The sequence below is a fragment of the Dipodomys merriami genome, unplaced genomic scaffold (genome assembly GCF_024711535.1).
Source record: "Dipodomys merriami isolate MVZ:Mamm:240054 unplaced genomic scaffold, mDipMer1.0.p SCAF_5, whole genome shotgun sequence".
In the NCBI taxonomy this organism is placed as follows: Eukaryota; Metazoa; Chordata; class Mammalia; order Rodentia; family Heteromyidae; genus Dipodomys; species Dipodomys merriami.
The window spans coordinates 55,315,867-55,331,956 of record NW_027206068.1 but is presented as its reverse complement, the minus strand read 5'-3'; the positions used below and the strand labels follow the sequence as shown (position 1 = coordinate 55,331,956).

Sequence of the window (16,090 nt, the reverse complement as noted above, 5' to 3'; positions counted from 1 at the left end):
TGGTGAGGAGATGGAGACCATGGTTTAAATATCAGTCCTAGTTCTATTTCTCGTTTAAGTGACCAACTAGGCTATGTGACTTGATTACTACCCTGAAACCTCTGTCCCAAAAAGTGTACTTAATAAAATGCTACATTTAAAAACAAGTACCATACCCTAAATTTTACATGATAAGTACAAAGGACCAAAACAACCCAGAAGAAGAAAACAAGAACAGAATTGGCTCATTCGATAACTAGAATTGTTATAATCTGTAAGAATCAATACACTGCGAGTTTGGCAGAGAAATGGAGAGAGAACCCAGCTAAATGAAAGAATAGTGTGAGAAACAAGTCTATGCATATATAGAAACTAGATTTCTGGAGGAAAGGAGTGACATTGTTCATAAAGAAATGTATTCTTTACCTGACTTAGATAACTGTAACACCTCTGTATATCACCTTTACAACAGCAATGAAAATGTACAAAAAGCAAAAAAAATACACCCAGGAAACTAGATTTCTAACAATGCTTGTATTGTTGGTCCATAAATGATGTTGCAACGATTACTATCACAAGGAAATTATGAAACCGGACCTATCTCCCATATAATATAACAGAAAGAATCAATTTCAGGTAGAACTATAAAATACTTAGAAAATGATGTAGTAGGTAAGGGTATCTTACAATTTTAGATAAGAAGGGGAGAGCTGTCCTTGGATGAACCAAGGGCCTTCAGTAATCAGCCCAAGATAAGTGGGCTGATTACTAAGTGATGGATTTCTGCTTTGCTTTGCTTTGGTTTCTCTCTCTCTCTGTCTTTGTCTCTGTCTCTGTCTCTGTCTCTGTCTCTCAGTTTTGGCAGGACTGTGTTTAAACTCATGGTCTATGCTTGTTCAGCAGGTGCTCTATTGCTGAACCATGCCTCCAGTCCATTCTGCACTGGTTATTTTCAAAACAGGTTCTTGCTCCTTGTTCAGGCATGCACATGGACCCATTATTGCTAGGATATCAGGCATGTATGCTAGCACCAGCTCCTGTAAACTTTTCTGTTCAGGCTGGTTTTAAACCATGATTCTTCCTATTTCAGCATTCCAAGTAGCTAGGATTACAGGCATAAAGTATCAGAGCTAGAACAGTTTAAGTTAACAATGGCTTATTTTTTAATGCTTCTGTAAGATTATGTAAATCAGTGTGAATAGTGACTCTCTTAATTTCTAAGAGCAGAATACTCTCTCTTCATTTTTAAAAACAATCCTTAAGTCAGCATAAGTTCTCATGTGGGTAAGATGAAATGCTTGTTATTGAACTTACTATACCCATACCTGTGTAGCTTCTAAGATAAAATCTTGAATTATAAGTTTTTCTTCATTAGATAGACATTTGTGTTCTTCAGCCATAAGAGTAACCTTAAAGCTGTCACAGTTGATAGGTTCATCTTTATTTGGCCAGTAAACAAATTCATCTTCTGCCTGGAGAAGAAAAAAATAAAGAAAGATTCAAATTTCCATGAGATATTTCATAAATCAGATTGGGAAATAAGATTAATGGGTTGGCACAAAGTTTTCAATCAGTTTCCTTTGATTTTTTTTTGGTTGTTGTTGTTGTTGGTCATGGGGCTTGAACTTGGGCCTGTGTGCTGTCCCTGTGCTCTTTGCTCAGGGCTAGTGCTCTACCACTTTAAGCTATATCACCATTTCCTATTTCTCGTAGCTTGTTGAAGATAAGACTTTTCTGTGCCAAGTCTGGCTTTGATCCTTAGATCTCAGCCTCCTGAGTAGCATGAGCCACCAGTGCCCAGATTGAAGTTTTTTTCTTTTTGTCAGTCATGGGGCCTGAACTCTGGACCTGGGTGCTGTCCCTCAGCAATTCAGCTCAAGGCTAGTGCTCTACCACTTGAACCACAGCACCACTTCTGGCTTTTTCTGTTTATGTGGTGCTGAGGAATGAAACCTAGGGCCTCATGCATGTGAGGCAAGCACTCTACCACTGAACCACCTTCCCAACCCCCAACATTAAAAAAAAATTGCCTTAGTTATTCTTGGGCCTGGACAGCAATCCTCCTACACATGCCTTCTCCATGGCTGGGGTGACAGGCATGTACCACCAAGCCTAGCTTTATAGTTGAGATTGGATTCACTAATGTTTTGCTTGGGATGGCCTGGACTGCTGTCCTTCTGATCTCTACCTCTGGAATTAGTTGTGATTTTAGGTGTGAGCCACCATACCCAGTCCTTATTTTTCAAATATAAATTGAAACATGCAGACTGATATCACTTGTAGGTAAAACCCTAATTTTTCTGAGCAGCCTGAAAACTATACACAATTAAGGAGATGTTAATCAACTTTCATATGCCTGTTATTTTTAATGGTAAATCAAAGAGATTATATAACTAAACCAAGCCCAACATTAGAAAAGGTCTGATCCATTAGTTCAAAATGAAATTCACTTTGCTTATCTGTACACTGGACTTCTACCTTTTCTGATTAGATAATTTCCCTGTCCAGAAAGGACTGAGAGTGAGCTAATATTCTTACCATGTTTTGACCATCAGGAATCATCACTACCAGCTGAGCATTATGGTCCCATATCATTCTCCAGAAATCCTTGATGGTGTGAAGAAGTGGATGCTGGGTGATGATGAATTCATTGCTCTGGTAATAACCCTACAAAACCAAAGAAAAGGGTTCTGGTGTAATGTTAAGAATTCACACCCAAGACAAAGGATGAACTAATGCAACAGTGATACTCAAAGATGATACTGGAAATGAACTTTACAGCTTGGGGAAGAGGAGTTGCAGAGGAGGGACAGCAGGAAAAAAGGAAGGGGATAACAATATTCGACAAGAATTGTACTCATTTTCTTATTATGTAACTGTAACCTCTCCTTTACAACAAAAAAAACTCTGAGACAAAGTAGACTTTGATTTTGATCATGGGACTTGAACTCGGAGCTTCGCACTGTCCCTGAGCTCTTCAGCTCAGTTAAGCCACAGCATCTCTTCTGGTTTTCTGGTAGTTAATTGGAGATAAGAGTCTCATGGACTTTCCTGCCTGAGCAGGCTTTGAAACACAATCCTGGGTAGCTAGAATTACAGGCGTGAGCCACCGAATGATAGAGTCTGTATACAGATGATAATATGATGATTATATCTGGTATTTGCTGGGCACTTCCTACATGCTAAGAACAGACTTTTCTGTTTCTTAAGCAATCTTCCTTTCAGTGGGACTTTGAAATGGGAATGGATTAACTGACATATAAGTGTTCTGGCTGTTTACCTTAAGAAATGTTGTACTCACATTTACCTGTCATCTCTAAGATTAGACTTAGAGAGAAAAATCTACATCAGGGTTTATAATTCTCACTCTTTGCAAGCCCCAATGTCAGAATACTAAATTTCACAAGTATTTACCACAGGATGCTTTCGTTATCTCCACGGGATAAGAATTTGGAAGTTACCTGCAGATTTTGCAACAGATGCCTGGAAGCTTATGTTATAATTTCCAAACTTTTCTTTATTAAAACCCTGGCCCTGCTAGCTCCTGATCTGGGGTCTTTTAGATCCCATGCATATCCCTCAAGGGCTCACTGGAAATGTGGCAGGCATTATGATGTCACCACAACACGTTTTCTGGTTGTCTGCATGAATGAATAGCCTGAGGTCATTTTCTACTGGATAAATAGAGGTTTTGGAGTGGGAATTAGGACCCTTTATTTGAAAACAAGGCATGTGACTGACTGACCTGAGATTGCACTAAAGAGCAAAAATCAGCCACTGAAGCACTCATCTCTTGAAAAGAAGACATGAATGCAAAAGGGAGGTATTGTACCTTTAGAAATCCAGGTCCTCAAATGGACCCAGTGCATGGATGTTGGTGATGTTGGACTTTTCTGGAACTGGGCCTGCCCAGGCAAGAACCTTGCTTTAGTGAGTGAAATGAAGCCTCTTAGGTGGACAAATTTTGTATCTCCTCATTAACCCTGAATAGGGAGTTTGGAGTTCTGCATCTCATTGGTCGTGTGTGTGTGTGTGTGTGTGTGTGTGTGTGTGTGTGTGTGTGTGTGTGTGTGTGTGTGTGTGTGTGTGTGTGTGTGTGTGTGTGTGTTTAAGTCCAGCACACATAAAATCATTGAAGAACACTGGCATTCCACTGCTGTGGCCTGCAATTATGACACCATCAGTGGTACTGACGATGACACCGTTATTTCTGCTGTCCAATCTTGTGTGGATTCTGGGAGCGTAATCTGGCAGGCAGCCCATCCCCCCACCCCACCTGGGTGTGTCTGACTTACCATGATATAGGAGGCATTGATGTAGTCCGTGCCCTCTCCACTCAGGGATGAAATGCCCACCCTCGATCTTTCCACTGGAACACAGAACATCAGTATGAACAATCACGATCATAGTACCTTACCACTACGCAACCCCCAAATACGACAAAGAGCTGCATTTCTAAAATTCAGTCTTCAACCGTTCAGCTAAAGTTAAAGTATGTTGTGCAGCTCAGAGTTGATAAATCAACCCCAAGAGTTGATCAATCGATGTTAATAGTCACATGTTGGGTATAATTAGAACAGTATAAAATAGATATAAAATATAATGATGAGAGCGTAGAGCATTTGATCCAAGGAATATAAGTATTCTCATATGATATACAAGGCTTCCTATGGTGAGACAGTTTGGGTTTTGAAATTCAATGTAACTCACCAGGGATGATGGAGGAAGTTCTGTTCTTCTCCCTGTTGCACTGTTTCAGGGCCGTACAATAATCAGTCTGCTGTATGTTTGACTGACTTAGAAGCTGAGCAAGAGAGTCAAGGGAGAGTACAGGTTTTTTCATTTAGTCATTCAAATACCTAGATACAACCCATCATGCACCCCATATTTCAACCAGTATAAGGTACTGACTGTCCTGAGATTGCACTAAAGAGCAAAAATCAGCCACTGAAGCACTCATCTCTTGAACAGAAGACATGAATGCAAAAGGGAGGTATTGTACCTTTAGAAATCCAGGTCCTCAAATGGACCCAGTGCATGGATGTTGGTGATGTTGGACTTTTCTGGAACTGGGCCTGCCCAGGCAAGAACCTTGCTTTAGTGAGTGAAATGAAGCCTCTTAGGTGGACAAATTTTGTATCTCCTCATTAACCCTGAATAGGGAGTTTGGAGTTCTGCATCTCATTGGTCGTGTGTGTGTGTGTGTGTGTGTGTGTGTGTGTGTGTGTGTGTGTGTGTGTGTTGTTGTTGTTGTTGTTGTTGTTATTTTCCAATTCTGGGATTTGAACTCAGAGCCTCAACATTGTCCCGGAGATTTTTAGCTCAAAACTAGCACTCTACCACTTGAGCCACAGCTCTACTTCTGGCTTTTTGGTGGTTAACTGGAGATATGAGTCTCATGGGCTTTCCTACTGGGGGTGATTTCAAATCATGAGCCATTGGTGCCTAGCTTAATATCTTAATATACTTAAATATGCTTCAGGGCCTGAGTACTGTCCTCGAGTCCTTGCATTTCTTTTGTTTAAGGATAGCTGTTAGTCTACCACTTGAGCAATACTCCACTTTTGGCTTTTTTAGAGATAAGAGTCTCAGGGACTTTAATGCTTGGACTAACTTTGAACCATAATCCTTAGATTTCAGCCTCCTGAGTAGCTAGAATAACGGGCATAAGTCACCACCACCTGATAATTTTTATACCTAAACCTGCCTGCATCTCTAATGCTGTATCTAATTCTTGGAATAAATCCACCAAACTCTACTTGCTCAAGATATTAAAATGTACATTGCTAGGCTTGAGTTGCTGATATTTGTAATAGGAAGTTATTTAGGTTGCCCAATAAATTTTATGCTTTTCTTGCACTGATTTGGTATAAATTTTATTTGTCTAAGAGAAGAGTTGAATTTTATGCTTTCATTTTTAATATTATAGCTTGGGAGTTTTTGTTTCTTAAAAATTTGACAAAAATCTACATTAAATATTTTGTCATCTGGTTATACTTTGAAGTTATACTTTGGCCAACTGATTTTACTTATCTAATGGCTGTTGGAAGAGTTGGGTTTTCTACTTCTTGAGTGTAGACTATATTCCTAAATTATAATAGTATTCCTGTTATTTTCTTCTCACTTATTTGTGGATATTTTCTTCCTTATATTGTAAGAACATTTGCTTTTAAAATAAATTTATTGGCATAAATTAATTTTACAAAGGGATTTTTCTGTCATATTTACAATGTACATAAAATACTTTGATCATATTTATTTTATATATCTTAATATTCTCTCTCTTCTCTTTTCCTTCCTTTTAAACAGAATTTTGTGGGTTTTATTGTCTATTTCATATCTGTACACAAAATAGACATACACATAAAATAGACAATATACATATGCACCTGTGCATATATATTTATACAGACACATATACACATAATTTACTTTGTTTTTTTGTTTTTTTTTTTTTCTTTGGGTCCAGTCGTGGGCCTGAACTCTGGGCCTGGGCGCTGTCTCTCAGCTCTTCAGCTCAAGGCTAGAACTCTACCATTTGAGCCACAGCGCCACTTTCGGCTTTTTTCTTTTTGCTTATGTGGTGCTGAGGAATCAAACCCAGGGCTCATGCATGCAAGGCAAGCGCTCTACCACTGAGCCACCTCCCAGCCCACACATAATTTATTGAGGATGATTTTGTAGAATATGGTTAGTATAACAGCTAACACTTGAAAAAAATCTCCCCTTCCCTAACAACATTTTAATCTATACAATACATGTAGAATATGTGAACCTCTCTCTGTATTTCTCCTGTTTTCCAATCTTTTCTCTCTCACACTTCCTTCTTCTATTCTTTTCTTGTGATTTGCTGAGATAACAGAGAACTCTTTCAGCCTCTGGCCTTGGAGACCAAACATTTGTGATGATACCATCATTATGCCACATTATACTTGAGTTTTTCTGCATTCTATCACTGAATCTTTTCCTGTGTTCTGAATCCTGCTGTTTCACACCTACTCAGGATCTTTGCCCTCTTCAATTCTCTCTTACCCTTTAGCTTCAACAGAAACTCATATTTTTCATTAAAATATAAGTGGTGAAACTCAAAATAAGAAAAGCTAAATCATCTCTTGCCCTCTAACTCAAAGTTTCAGTATAGCTATCTTTATCATTCTCTTCAGAGTCAATTTTTGTAAAAGAGTTATGTAATTGTTCTCAATTTCTCAAATCCACCTTTCAACTTCCTGCAATCTGGCTTCAAAGCTACATTTCTCTGAAGTAGGTTGTGCACACTTTGTCAGTTTTTGTATGGCCTAATAAAATTGTCTCCTCCCTAAGGACTTGTTATTTGTATCTCTCATCTTTGAACTATTATTTCCATTGGATTTTCTTATCTCTCATGGCCCCAAATCTCCTCTAGTGTACTCTTATTCCTTCTGTTGCCTTTTTTCATGGGCTTTCCATTCATTGGCTAATTACATTTTCTCTTAAATAACCTTTCCGAAGCCTTCTTAAACAGCTCAGTTTTAATGAACATCACAACCAAGGCTCCAATCAGCTTCCAAGCTGATTACTTACTTTTTGCTTTGATCTTGATCTCTTTTTTTCTCTCTCTCTCTGTTCAGAAGCAGTATTCAATCACCCACTATACATGCTTATTGGGATACCCCTTACTATGGTTTGACGTGTCTTGAAGGTATTCCCTTCCTCACAAGACGTTTTGTAATAATGAAACTTAATCCTTATTATGCAATATCAAGAGGATGTAAATTTAGTTGATTGAATTATTTAGATTTAATAAAGCTATTCATGTGGAACCTCATAATTGGTACCGTTAAAAAAGAAGGGAAAAGAATAGACTACACATGCATACTCATCACAAACATATATGTGCATGTGCATGTGCATACACACATACACACACATTCCCTATTCCTTGGCATGTGATGCTTTCAGCATCCTGAGACTTTGGAAGTAAGAAGGCCATTACCAAATGTGGCTTTCTGTACCTGACACCTCTAGAATCACCAGTCACAATAAATCTATCATCTTTATAAAGCAGACTACATCAAGAATTTGGTCATAGTTATAAAAACCTAGCTAATCTATCTCTTCAATACCTTGAAATTATATAGGTTTAGAAATAATCTCAACATTTCTTTCCCCACAACTACATTCCTCAAGAATACATGTTGTCTTCCTTGATTCTCAATCACAATAAATGATATTCTCACTTTCCAGTGATTCATGCCAGAATCATAGCAATTATACTTGTCTCTTTTGCTGTCTGCACTTCATTGTCCTATAAATCAATCATCAAGTTCTATTATCAATTTGTTAGTCTGTTTGACAGCTTTCCTCTAAATCACATCCTTACTTGTGCTTAAAGGGAACTTAATTTGCCTCTGTAATGACATTTTTCACAATGCTTGCATTTGTCTGTTTTCCTACCTTTATCTCCCAGTAGACTGCAAGTATTATGATAGTAGCATCTAGGTGTGCTCTCTGTATCTATTTCTGTCTCTGCCTGTCTGTATGTCTATTTTTCTCTCTCTTTGAAACTGGGATTTGAACTCAAGGCCTAATACTTGCTAAGGTTTTTTTTTTTTTTTATTTAACTACGTATTTATACTTTAGCACCAAGTACAGAACTCTGGAATCTAATAAGTACCTGATAAGTATTTGAGGAATAAACAGACATGCCATTTGTTTCAAAGATTTTTTTTCCTGTGGATCAATTTGGATAAAAAATTTTTTTTCCTGGGACTGTCCACATAGCTACATATATTACCTTGCCTATGCTGCGACCAGGGAAGAGAGTCAAATGTTTCTCTTTTTAATTGGATTCTCACCTTGCATTTCCATGTTAATCCCGGATTATTCTAGTTAATTCATATAGATTCTTTTATGCATTTTGGTGTGGGCAAGTCATATTTGAATTAAAATCTTGTTCAGAATTAGTAATATAACTTTAACATTAGGTTTGTATGTTGGCTTTTCATCGACATAAAAGCCATCCAAACATTAATGACTTTCAATTCTTTACTAAAATATTCCTGGAATCCAAACTGCACCCTTGTCTTCCAAAACGCATTTTATCATGATTCACATAGGTCTAGCTGATCAAGAGCGGTCCTCCTGTGGACGCTCTCTCAGTTCAGCATTCACTCCAGTCTTTCTTATGCTTCCTCAAGGGCAGAAAAGGTAGATAGGAGACAGTACAGGGCCCAGGAGGATTCATGGAAGGTAACAGTTTATGATTTGTAGACCAGGGAAAAGAATGTGAAAAACAGTGCAATCCCAAGGTTTCTTCCTCTTCTTCTTCCTCCCCCACTCTCCATTTATGGGTGTGTGTGTGTGTGTGTGTGTGTGTGTGTGTGTGTGTGTGTGTGTGTGTGTGTGTGTGTGTGTGTGTGTGTGTGTGTGCGCGTGCGTGCGCGTGTGTGCGTGCTCCAGTTCTAGGATTTGAACTCAGGGCCTGAGCAATGTCCCTGAGCTTTTGTGTTCAAGGCCAGTGTTTTACCACTTTGAGCCACAGTGCCCTTTCAATGTTTTTGGTAGTTAATTGGAGATGAGTCTCATGGAATTTCCTGCTCAGGCTGGGGTTTGAACTGTGATCCTCAGATCTCAGCCTCCCGAAAAGCTAGGAATTATAGGCATGAACCACCGGCATCCAGCTTAGGCATAATTCTTAATGAATGACTTATTACAGAAAAATTATAAAGTTCTGAAGGTTTTTCAAGTTCAAGCAGTTAACTGAGATCATTTCTACGATACAGGAGTCTCTAAATTATCTGTTCTTAACCATTGATCTCCTCAGACTTGCTTGGTGATTTAATTGCTGATTTCTAAAAGTCAGAGAAGGAGTTTTCCAGGAGACACAGTTACCAACAAAGCACACCCCTCTCTATGGTTTATGGCGCCCAGACAGGTGAGTGGGAGACACTAGAGTTGAAGAAACTATTGTTCCAAGGTGGCCTACTCTAGTCTAAGGATTTCAAGTGAGACACAGACTTTTTCAAAGAGACGCAGGAACAGCCTAAGCCACAGCACTCATATTGAAGTGGTCTGGTTTTTTCCAAAGCAAAAAGAGCACTTATGCAGTTTGTAAGTTCTGTCTGTTCATCCTGTTATGCTCTGTGCCCTCTTTATCCAGACCAAGACTGCATTTATAAAAGTTAGTGTAGGGTTTCTGAGAACTTTTCCTCTTACCACTCAGAATGAAATTTCTCCTTAAAATTTGCTGTGTGGCACTGTAACCTCCTAGGGAGAACAAGGGTGGTTCAAATACAAAGCCATTATTTCAACAATGCTCTCAGCCCACCTGCGTGGCCTTGTTGAATCAAACAAGAACGCACAGTGCCATTCAATTCTGCAGTGACATCCAAGAGGCACTCATGGGAACTCACCTGGAATTGTTTCTCCAGTTTTGTTTTGCCTGTTGGTGCTGGGATGAGGAGTGCATTAACATAGGCATGAATATGATTGTCTGGCACCTCCGTTTCTTTACTGAGGATGGCTTCAACCAGTGTATCATGGATGAAGACGTACTGTTCCTGTTGAAGCAACACAATAGGAACCAAACTCCTTATGCATATCTAGCTACAAAATTAGAACCTGCTGTTGACAGACACAAAGTTGCTTAACCAAATTGTTGATGGTAGAATCCACAAAAGAATAATTAGTAGGCCTGGTAAGGAGTTAGACAGATGAAAGGAGACAGCCAAAAGAAGAAAGAACCTCATTTCTCTTTTCTTTATGTATCCTATAATGGCTCTGTGGATAGGAGGCAGGAAGATTTGCAGAGAAAAAGCAATATCCTTTGCTTTCTCGTCAAAGGTGACTCTTCTGTCTTTCTTGTGAGGACTTCCCTGACCCCAGAATTCCTGATGGATGTACTCTTCTGGCTTTGCAAACTCTTCTGCTAGCTTGTCATGTATAATTGAGCTCATTTTAATCTAGTTTTAAGTTTTCATAATTCTTATATATTTCACATATGGTCTTATCTGACTAGGAAATTATTTCCTTGATGGAAGTTTGGTTTCATTTGATTTCTCAGTTGTCTTGACTATATGCTTCTGATGGTTTAAGCAGTCATCTGTAGATTTCAATTTCCAATTGGGGCTAGGAAGGTACCTCAGTGGTAGAGTGCTTGCCTCGCATGCATGAGGCCCTGGGTTCGATTCCTCAGCACCACATAAGCAGAAAAAGCCAGAAGTGGTGCTATGGTTCAAGTGGTAGTGTGCTACCCTTGAGCTGAAGAGCTGAGGGACAGTGCCCAGGCCCAGAGTTCAGGCCTCATGATGGACCAAAAAAAAACAAGAAAAAGAAAAAGAAATGCAGACTGTGTGTAATATATGATCAAACTATAGGAGCTTAAAAACTTTGAGTGTAATTCATGGTTTGTAAATAAAAAATCCAAATCCATTGTTCTGCTCTAGGTAGGCACAACTTGAGATTTTTGCTAGCAAGGATGTGTGCTGACTGCTCCCTGACTAATGTCATTAGTGACATTTGGAAAAAAAATCCTTCATCTGGTCACAAACAGACACATTTTTGCTGACCCTTGCATGCCGTATGTTCAGCTACTCATTGTTACAGGTTGAATTGTGTATCCTTAAAAATATGTTGTAACTCTTATGCCCCAGTACCTTCTGTATAGTCTTAGTTGTGAGTAGGCTCTTTGTGTCAGACCCTACTAACATGAAAGACAGGAGGCCAATTGGCATAAGGTAGTGACTAGTGTACTGACAAGAAGTGAGAAATTTGGAAACGGAGGAAAGAAAGACATGACAAATGAAGCAGAGACTAGGGTGATGCTTCAACGCCAAAGAAAGCATGGAACTCCAAAGTGCTGGAAGAGTCAAGAAGATAACCACTCCTACAAGCGTGTAAAGAAGCACAGCCCTACCAATTCCTTGTTTTGAGACTTAAGACCCCAGAACTAGCTGTGAGAAAATAAGTTTGTCATTTAAAGCAACCCAGTTTGTAGTATGGGTATCCTAGGAGACTAACGTAATTCCATAGCTCAGATCCATAAAGACACACTTAAAAAATAATACCTCAGTTTGCACCAAATAATTTCTTTGTGACCGAATATGCTTTAAGAAGCCAAATATGTTGACAGTTCCTTCGTGTTGAATTTGTTGCAACATACTGTCTAGCACAATATAAGTGCCTGTTCTTCCAACACCAGCGCTGAACAGAGAGAGAGAGAGGGAAGAGAGACTTCAGTGAATGTCAATTGCACAATAAATTTGGAAATAGGTTACTGTTGGCTGCCATGATAATAAAATAAGTTAATGAACCACACAATTATAGATTTAGCTATCTAAAATTGCAAATAATTTAATCCTTAAGCAAAATGCTTTAAGTAACAAATTTTTCCTTTCTAATTTCATGTTGATTAATGAAAGTAGTTCTATAAAACAAACAAACAAACAGAAACAAAACTCCATCTTAAAGTGGCTTAATTGATGCATCTTGGCAAATATTTGTGGAAGAAGTGATGTCAATTCTGTATAGTTGTCTTCAGGAAATAGCATAGAAGGGCATTCTTCTGTGTTTATGGTATCAAACCACACTATTCAAATGATTAAACAAACAAAAACAGACAAAGCCAAGAAAACAAAACTCAGAAAAGTATTACTAAGCAGCACAGACTAAAACATATGACACTAAATCTTGGAAACTATAACTTAACAACATATGAAAAGCATAGAACTTCCTGACTGTCTGACTTGGTTTTCTCTCAGAAACATAAAAGTTAAAAATTTTAAGTTGATTACTGCAATTCTTTATACTAAAGAGGAAAAATAAAATGATCATCTTTTTTTTTGCTTTAGGCCAAATTACAAAACAAATCTGTGCAAGATTTTTAAACATTTCAACAATTATATTTATTGTATGCTGAAAATATATTGGGTCATAGCAAAAAAGACATTTAATCCAAGGAAAAGGGATGCATCAGTCTCACAAAGTTAGGAAAAGGGGAGGTCTCTAGATCTGTATTACCAGATATGTTTGTAAAGGTTTGCACATTAATGGGAAGAAGAATTTGATAGAGCTTTCACCTGAAAATACAACTTCAACGAGACTGGGAGGAATAAAACCGAACTTCAGTCATTTCTAAAGGGCCATTATCTGCTGACATCTTCAAAGCCTCTGTTCCAGGGACAGAATTCATACACAGGGATTCTTTTCAAATGTCTGACAAGAAGGAAGTACTACAGGGGGAAATTAGCACCTGCTCTGCACAATAGCCCAGTTTTCTCCATTTGCTAACAAATAATTCCTGACCTTCACAGCTATCTTTTATGTCTTTGGCATCTTCTGGTTTTCCTCAGCTTATTAGGCTAACAGATGAAAAACAAAATCTCAAGATAAGTCTCTCAAATTTTTGAGAGAAACTCCCTGAGGTAATTAGAATGTATCAGGTGAGCTGGATATTAAAAGAAACACTTGCTTCTGTACAAATACAAGTTCTGAGAAATGGGGCAATGTCATTCTTTCTGATGGAGGCATAGAATTCCATTGTGTATATATACCACATTTTCTTGATCCATTCATCTACTGAGGGGCAGGTGGACCCATTGAAACAATGAGATGTACAAGACGTTATGTAGAAACAAGACGTTATGTAGAAAAACGGACTTTACAACTTTGGCGGGTGTGGGGGGTGGTGGGGGGAGAGATGCGAGGGCAGGGATGATAAGGGAAAACAAAAGGGAGGCAACAATGCTTGATAATGTACTCATTACCTTGCTCATGTGATTGTAACCCCTCTGTACAGTATTTTCACAATAAAAAACTTATTAATTAAAAAATACAAGTTCTGCTTTGACAAAAGGCATGCAAATAGAAATGAACTCGATATTGGGGGGGTCCTAAAATTTGGCATAAAGTGAATATGAACTGTTGTTATTTAAACAAAAATATTAGATAAAACATTTGCTGTATTTTTCTCTTGCTCTCTAATACCATTATTACTATTTTTCAAGCCAATCTTGAAAATTATAATTCTTGAGTAAAATTGAATTGATAACACAGTCAATACAGTAATACAGTAGAAAGAATGTAGGAAACAAAAAATGAAATTTTAGCCCTAGAATGTTTAAAAACAAGTTCAAGTTATGCTGTCAAATTCCTCCCCATATATGTGCTTTGGTTTATCTAACATAAACCTGGCATAACAGAATAACTTTACAACTGAGCAACTCCTAGGAACAAGGCTGTGTCTCAATCATTTTTACTCTATGGCATTGCATGTTGTAATAAATACTTAGGAACACCCATGTTCCACCTGCTTTGCACAATTAATAAGTTGAAATCCAATTCAGGAATCAACCAGAATAATAAGCATCATAGCAACACCTGCTGCTCTGAAATATTCCACAGTCAAAGAAAATCCTGCTCTACCATTCTCATTTCCTAGTGATCAATATTTATGAAAACAGATATGGAATTTGACACTCTCCCTCCCCCATCTTATAAATCATTTCCATTTGGCCAAATGTTGTTCCATTGATTTCCATTTTTGTTCACATCAGCAGTTCTGTAAGTTTAACAGCACATCCCTGAAACGCACCTGCAGTGAACGACGACAGGCCCCACAGCGTGGCGCTTGGCGTGGGCCGCTTTTCTCACGAAGGTCAGCACTGGCAGTGAGTACTCTGGCACTCCCATGTCAGGCCACTGAGTGTAGTGATACTGTGTGACCACACGCCCACTGGGTCTTCCTTTCTGGGAGCCCTGGAAGAGTTTAAACAGCTTATCATCACAGTAACACACAAACACACACTTTGACACAGCTCTTAAGCATCTGTTCAGCATCCATACCTTGATGTTGCCTAATAAAACAAACAAAAACACAGTGTCAATTTTATGTGCCCACCTGGCTAAGTCATGGTGGCCATTTGTTTGTTCAAATGCTAAACATACCAGATGTAGTGAGGATATTTTTTAAAAGCTGTGTCTAATATTTGAATCAATAGGCTTTGAAGAAAGCAAATTGTTTTCCATCAGGTGTATGGTGCTTATCCAATTAGGTGAGGCTGTAAGAGCAAGACTGAGTCTCTAGAAGAAGGAATTCTCCTCAAGAATGCAGCATAAAAACAATTCTTGTGTGAATTTTTTTTTTGGGTCCGGTCGTGGGGCCTGAACTCTGTGCCTGGGCGCTGTCCCTCAGCTCTTCAGCTCAAGGCTAGCACTCTACCACGTGAGCCACAGAGCCACTTCCAGCTTTTTTTCCTGCTTATGTGGTGCTGAGGAATCAAACCCAGGGCCTCATGCATGCAAGGCAAGCGCTCTACCACTGAGCTACATTCCCAGCCCTCTTGTGTGAATTTTTTGGCCTGCTATCATGATGAATTTGGATTTTTGACTGTACCCTCAATTCTCACCTAAATTTCAGGGTGTCAATATGCCTTACAGAATTCAGACATGCTAATCTCTCAAATCTTGTGAGTCAATCATTAACAAAAAAGCCCAAACTATCCATCATTCCATTGATCTTTCTATCTATCGTATTTTTCCTTTTTCTCTTCTAATACTGACAGGATATCTCATTCTTTTTCAAAGCTGAAGCTACATAGTAATATAGTATATATACTATATAGTATATATACTATATTTTGTTTATCCATTAACCTGTTGATTGGATATACCTATCATTGGTCGGCTCACCTTTTTGAACTTTGTATTTCTGAGGGTAAAATTTCTCACAGTATAATAGGCAAGCACTTGAACACTCTTCTGACTGACTAGAAAGTTCCCATACTCTTCACTACCATCGGTAGGCCAGTACTGGTCACATTTTCTCTGCAAGAAAGAAAACAAAGGTGATAGTTCCATATTTAAAATGCTCGATACAAGTTATCCCTGAAATCTGTGATAGTTCCATTACTTAAAATGCTCAATACAAAAGTTATCCCTGAAATCTGAAACAGTGACAGGAATGGACTCTCACACTTCTGAATATTATCTCTCCTTTCTAGGTAGCTGCAAGTTAGTTGAAAAAGAGAGCACAAATAAAAGCATAACCCAAAGAACCTTGAGATGATCTAGTCCTAGCTTTCCTCTTTCATACAAGGAAAATGAGACTAAATGCTCCAAGTAGCTACAGAGCCAG

General features: G+C 38.5%; 1 protein-coding gene across 4 annotated transcripts in view; it reads right to left on the bottom strand.

The window, feature by feature from the left end:
• The window catches only part of Ptprz1 (protein tyrosine phosphatase receptor type Z1), a 170,289-nt gene that overhangs the window by 4,299 nt on the left and 149,900 nt on the right, over positions 1-16,090 (bottom strand). For all 4 annotated transcript variants that reach the window (XM_069996644.1, XM_069996645.1, XM_069996647.1 and 1 more), the window contains 8 exons: positions 15,646-15,780; positions 14,549-14,712; positions 12,024-12,159; positions 10,371-10,517; positions 4,690-4,783; positions 4,275-4,348; positions 2,518-2,646; positions 1,305-1,451 (listed from right to left, as the gene is read on the bottom strand). In XM_069996644.1, coding sequence (XP_069852745.1) covers positions 1,305-1,451; positions 2,518-2,646; positions 4,275-4,348; positions 4,690-4,783; positions 10,371-10,517; positions 12,024-12,159; positions 14,549-14,712; positions 15,646-15,780 — 1,026 coding nt within the window. The remainder of the gene's footprint in view (positions 1-1,304; positions 1,452-2,517; positions 2,647-4,274; positions 4,349-4,689; positions 4,784-10,370; positions 10,518-12,023; positions 12,160-14,548; positions 14,713-15,645; positions 15,781-16,090) is intronic.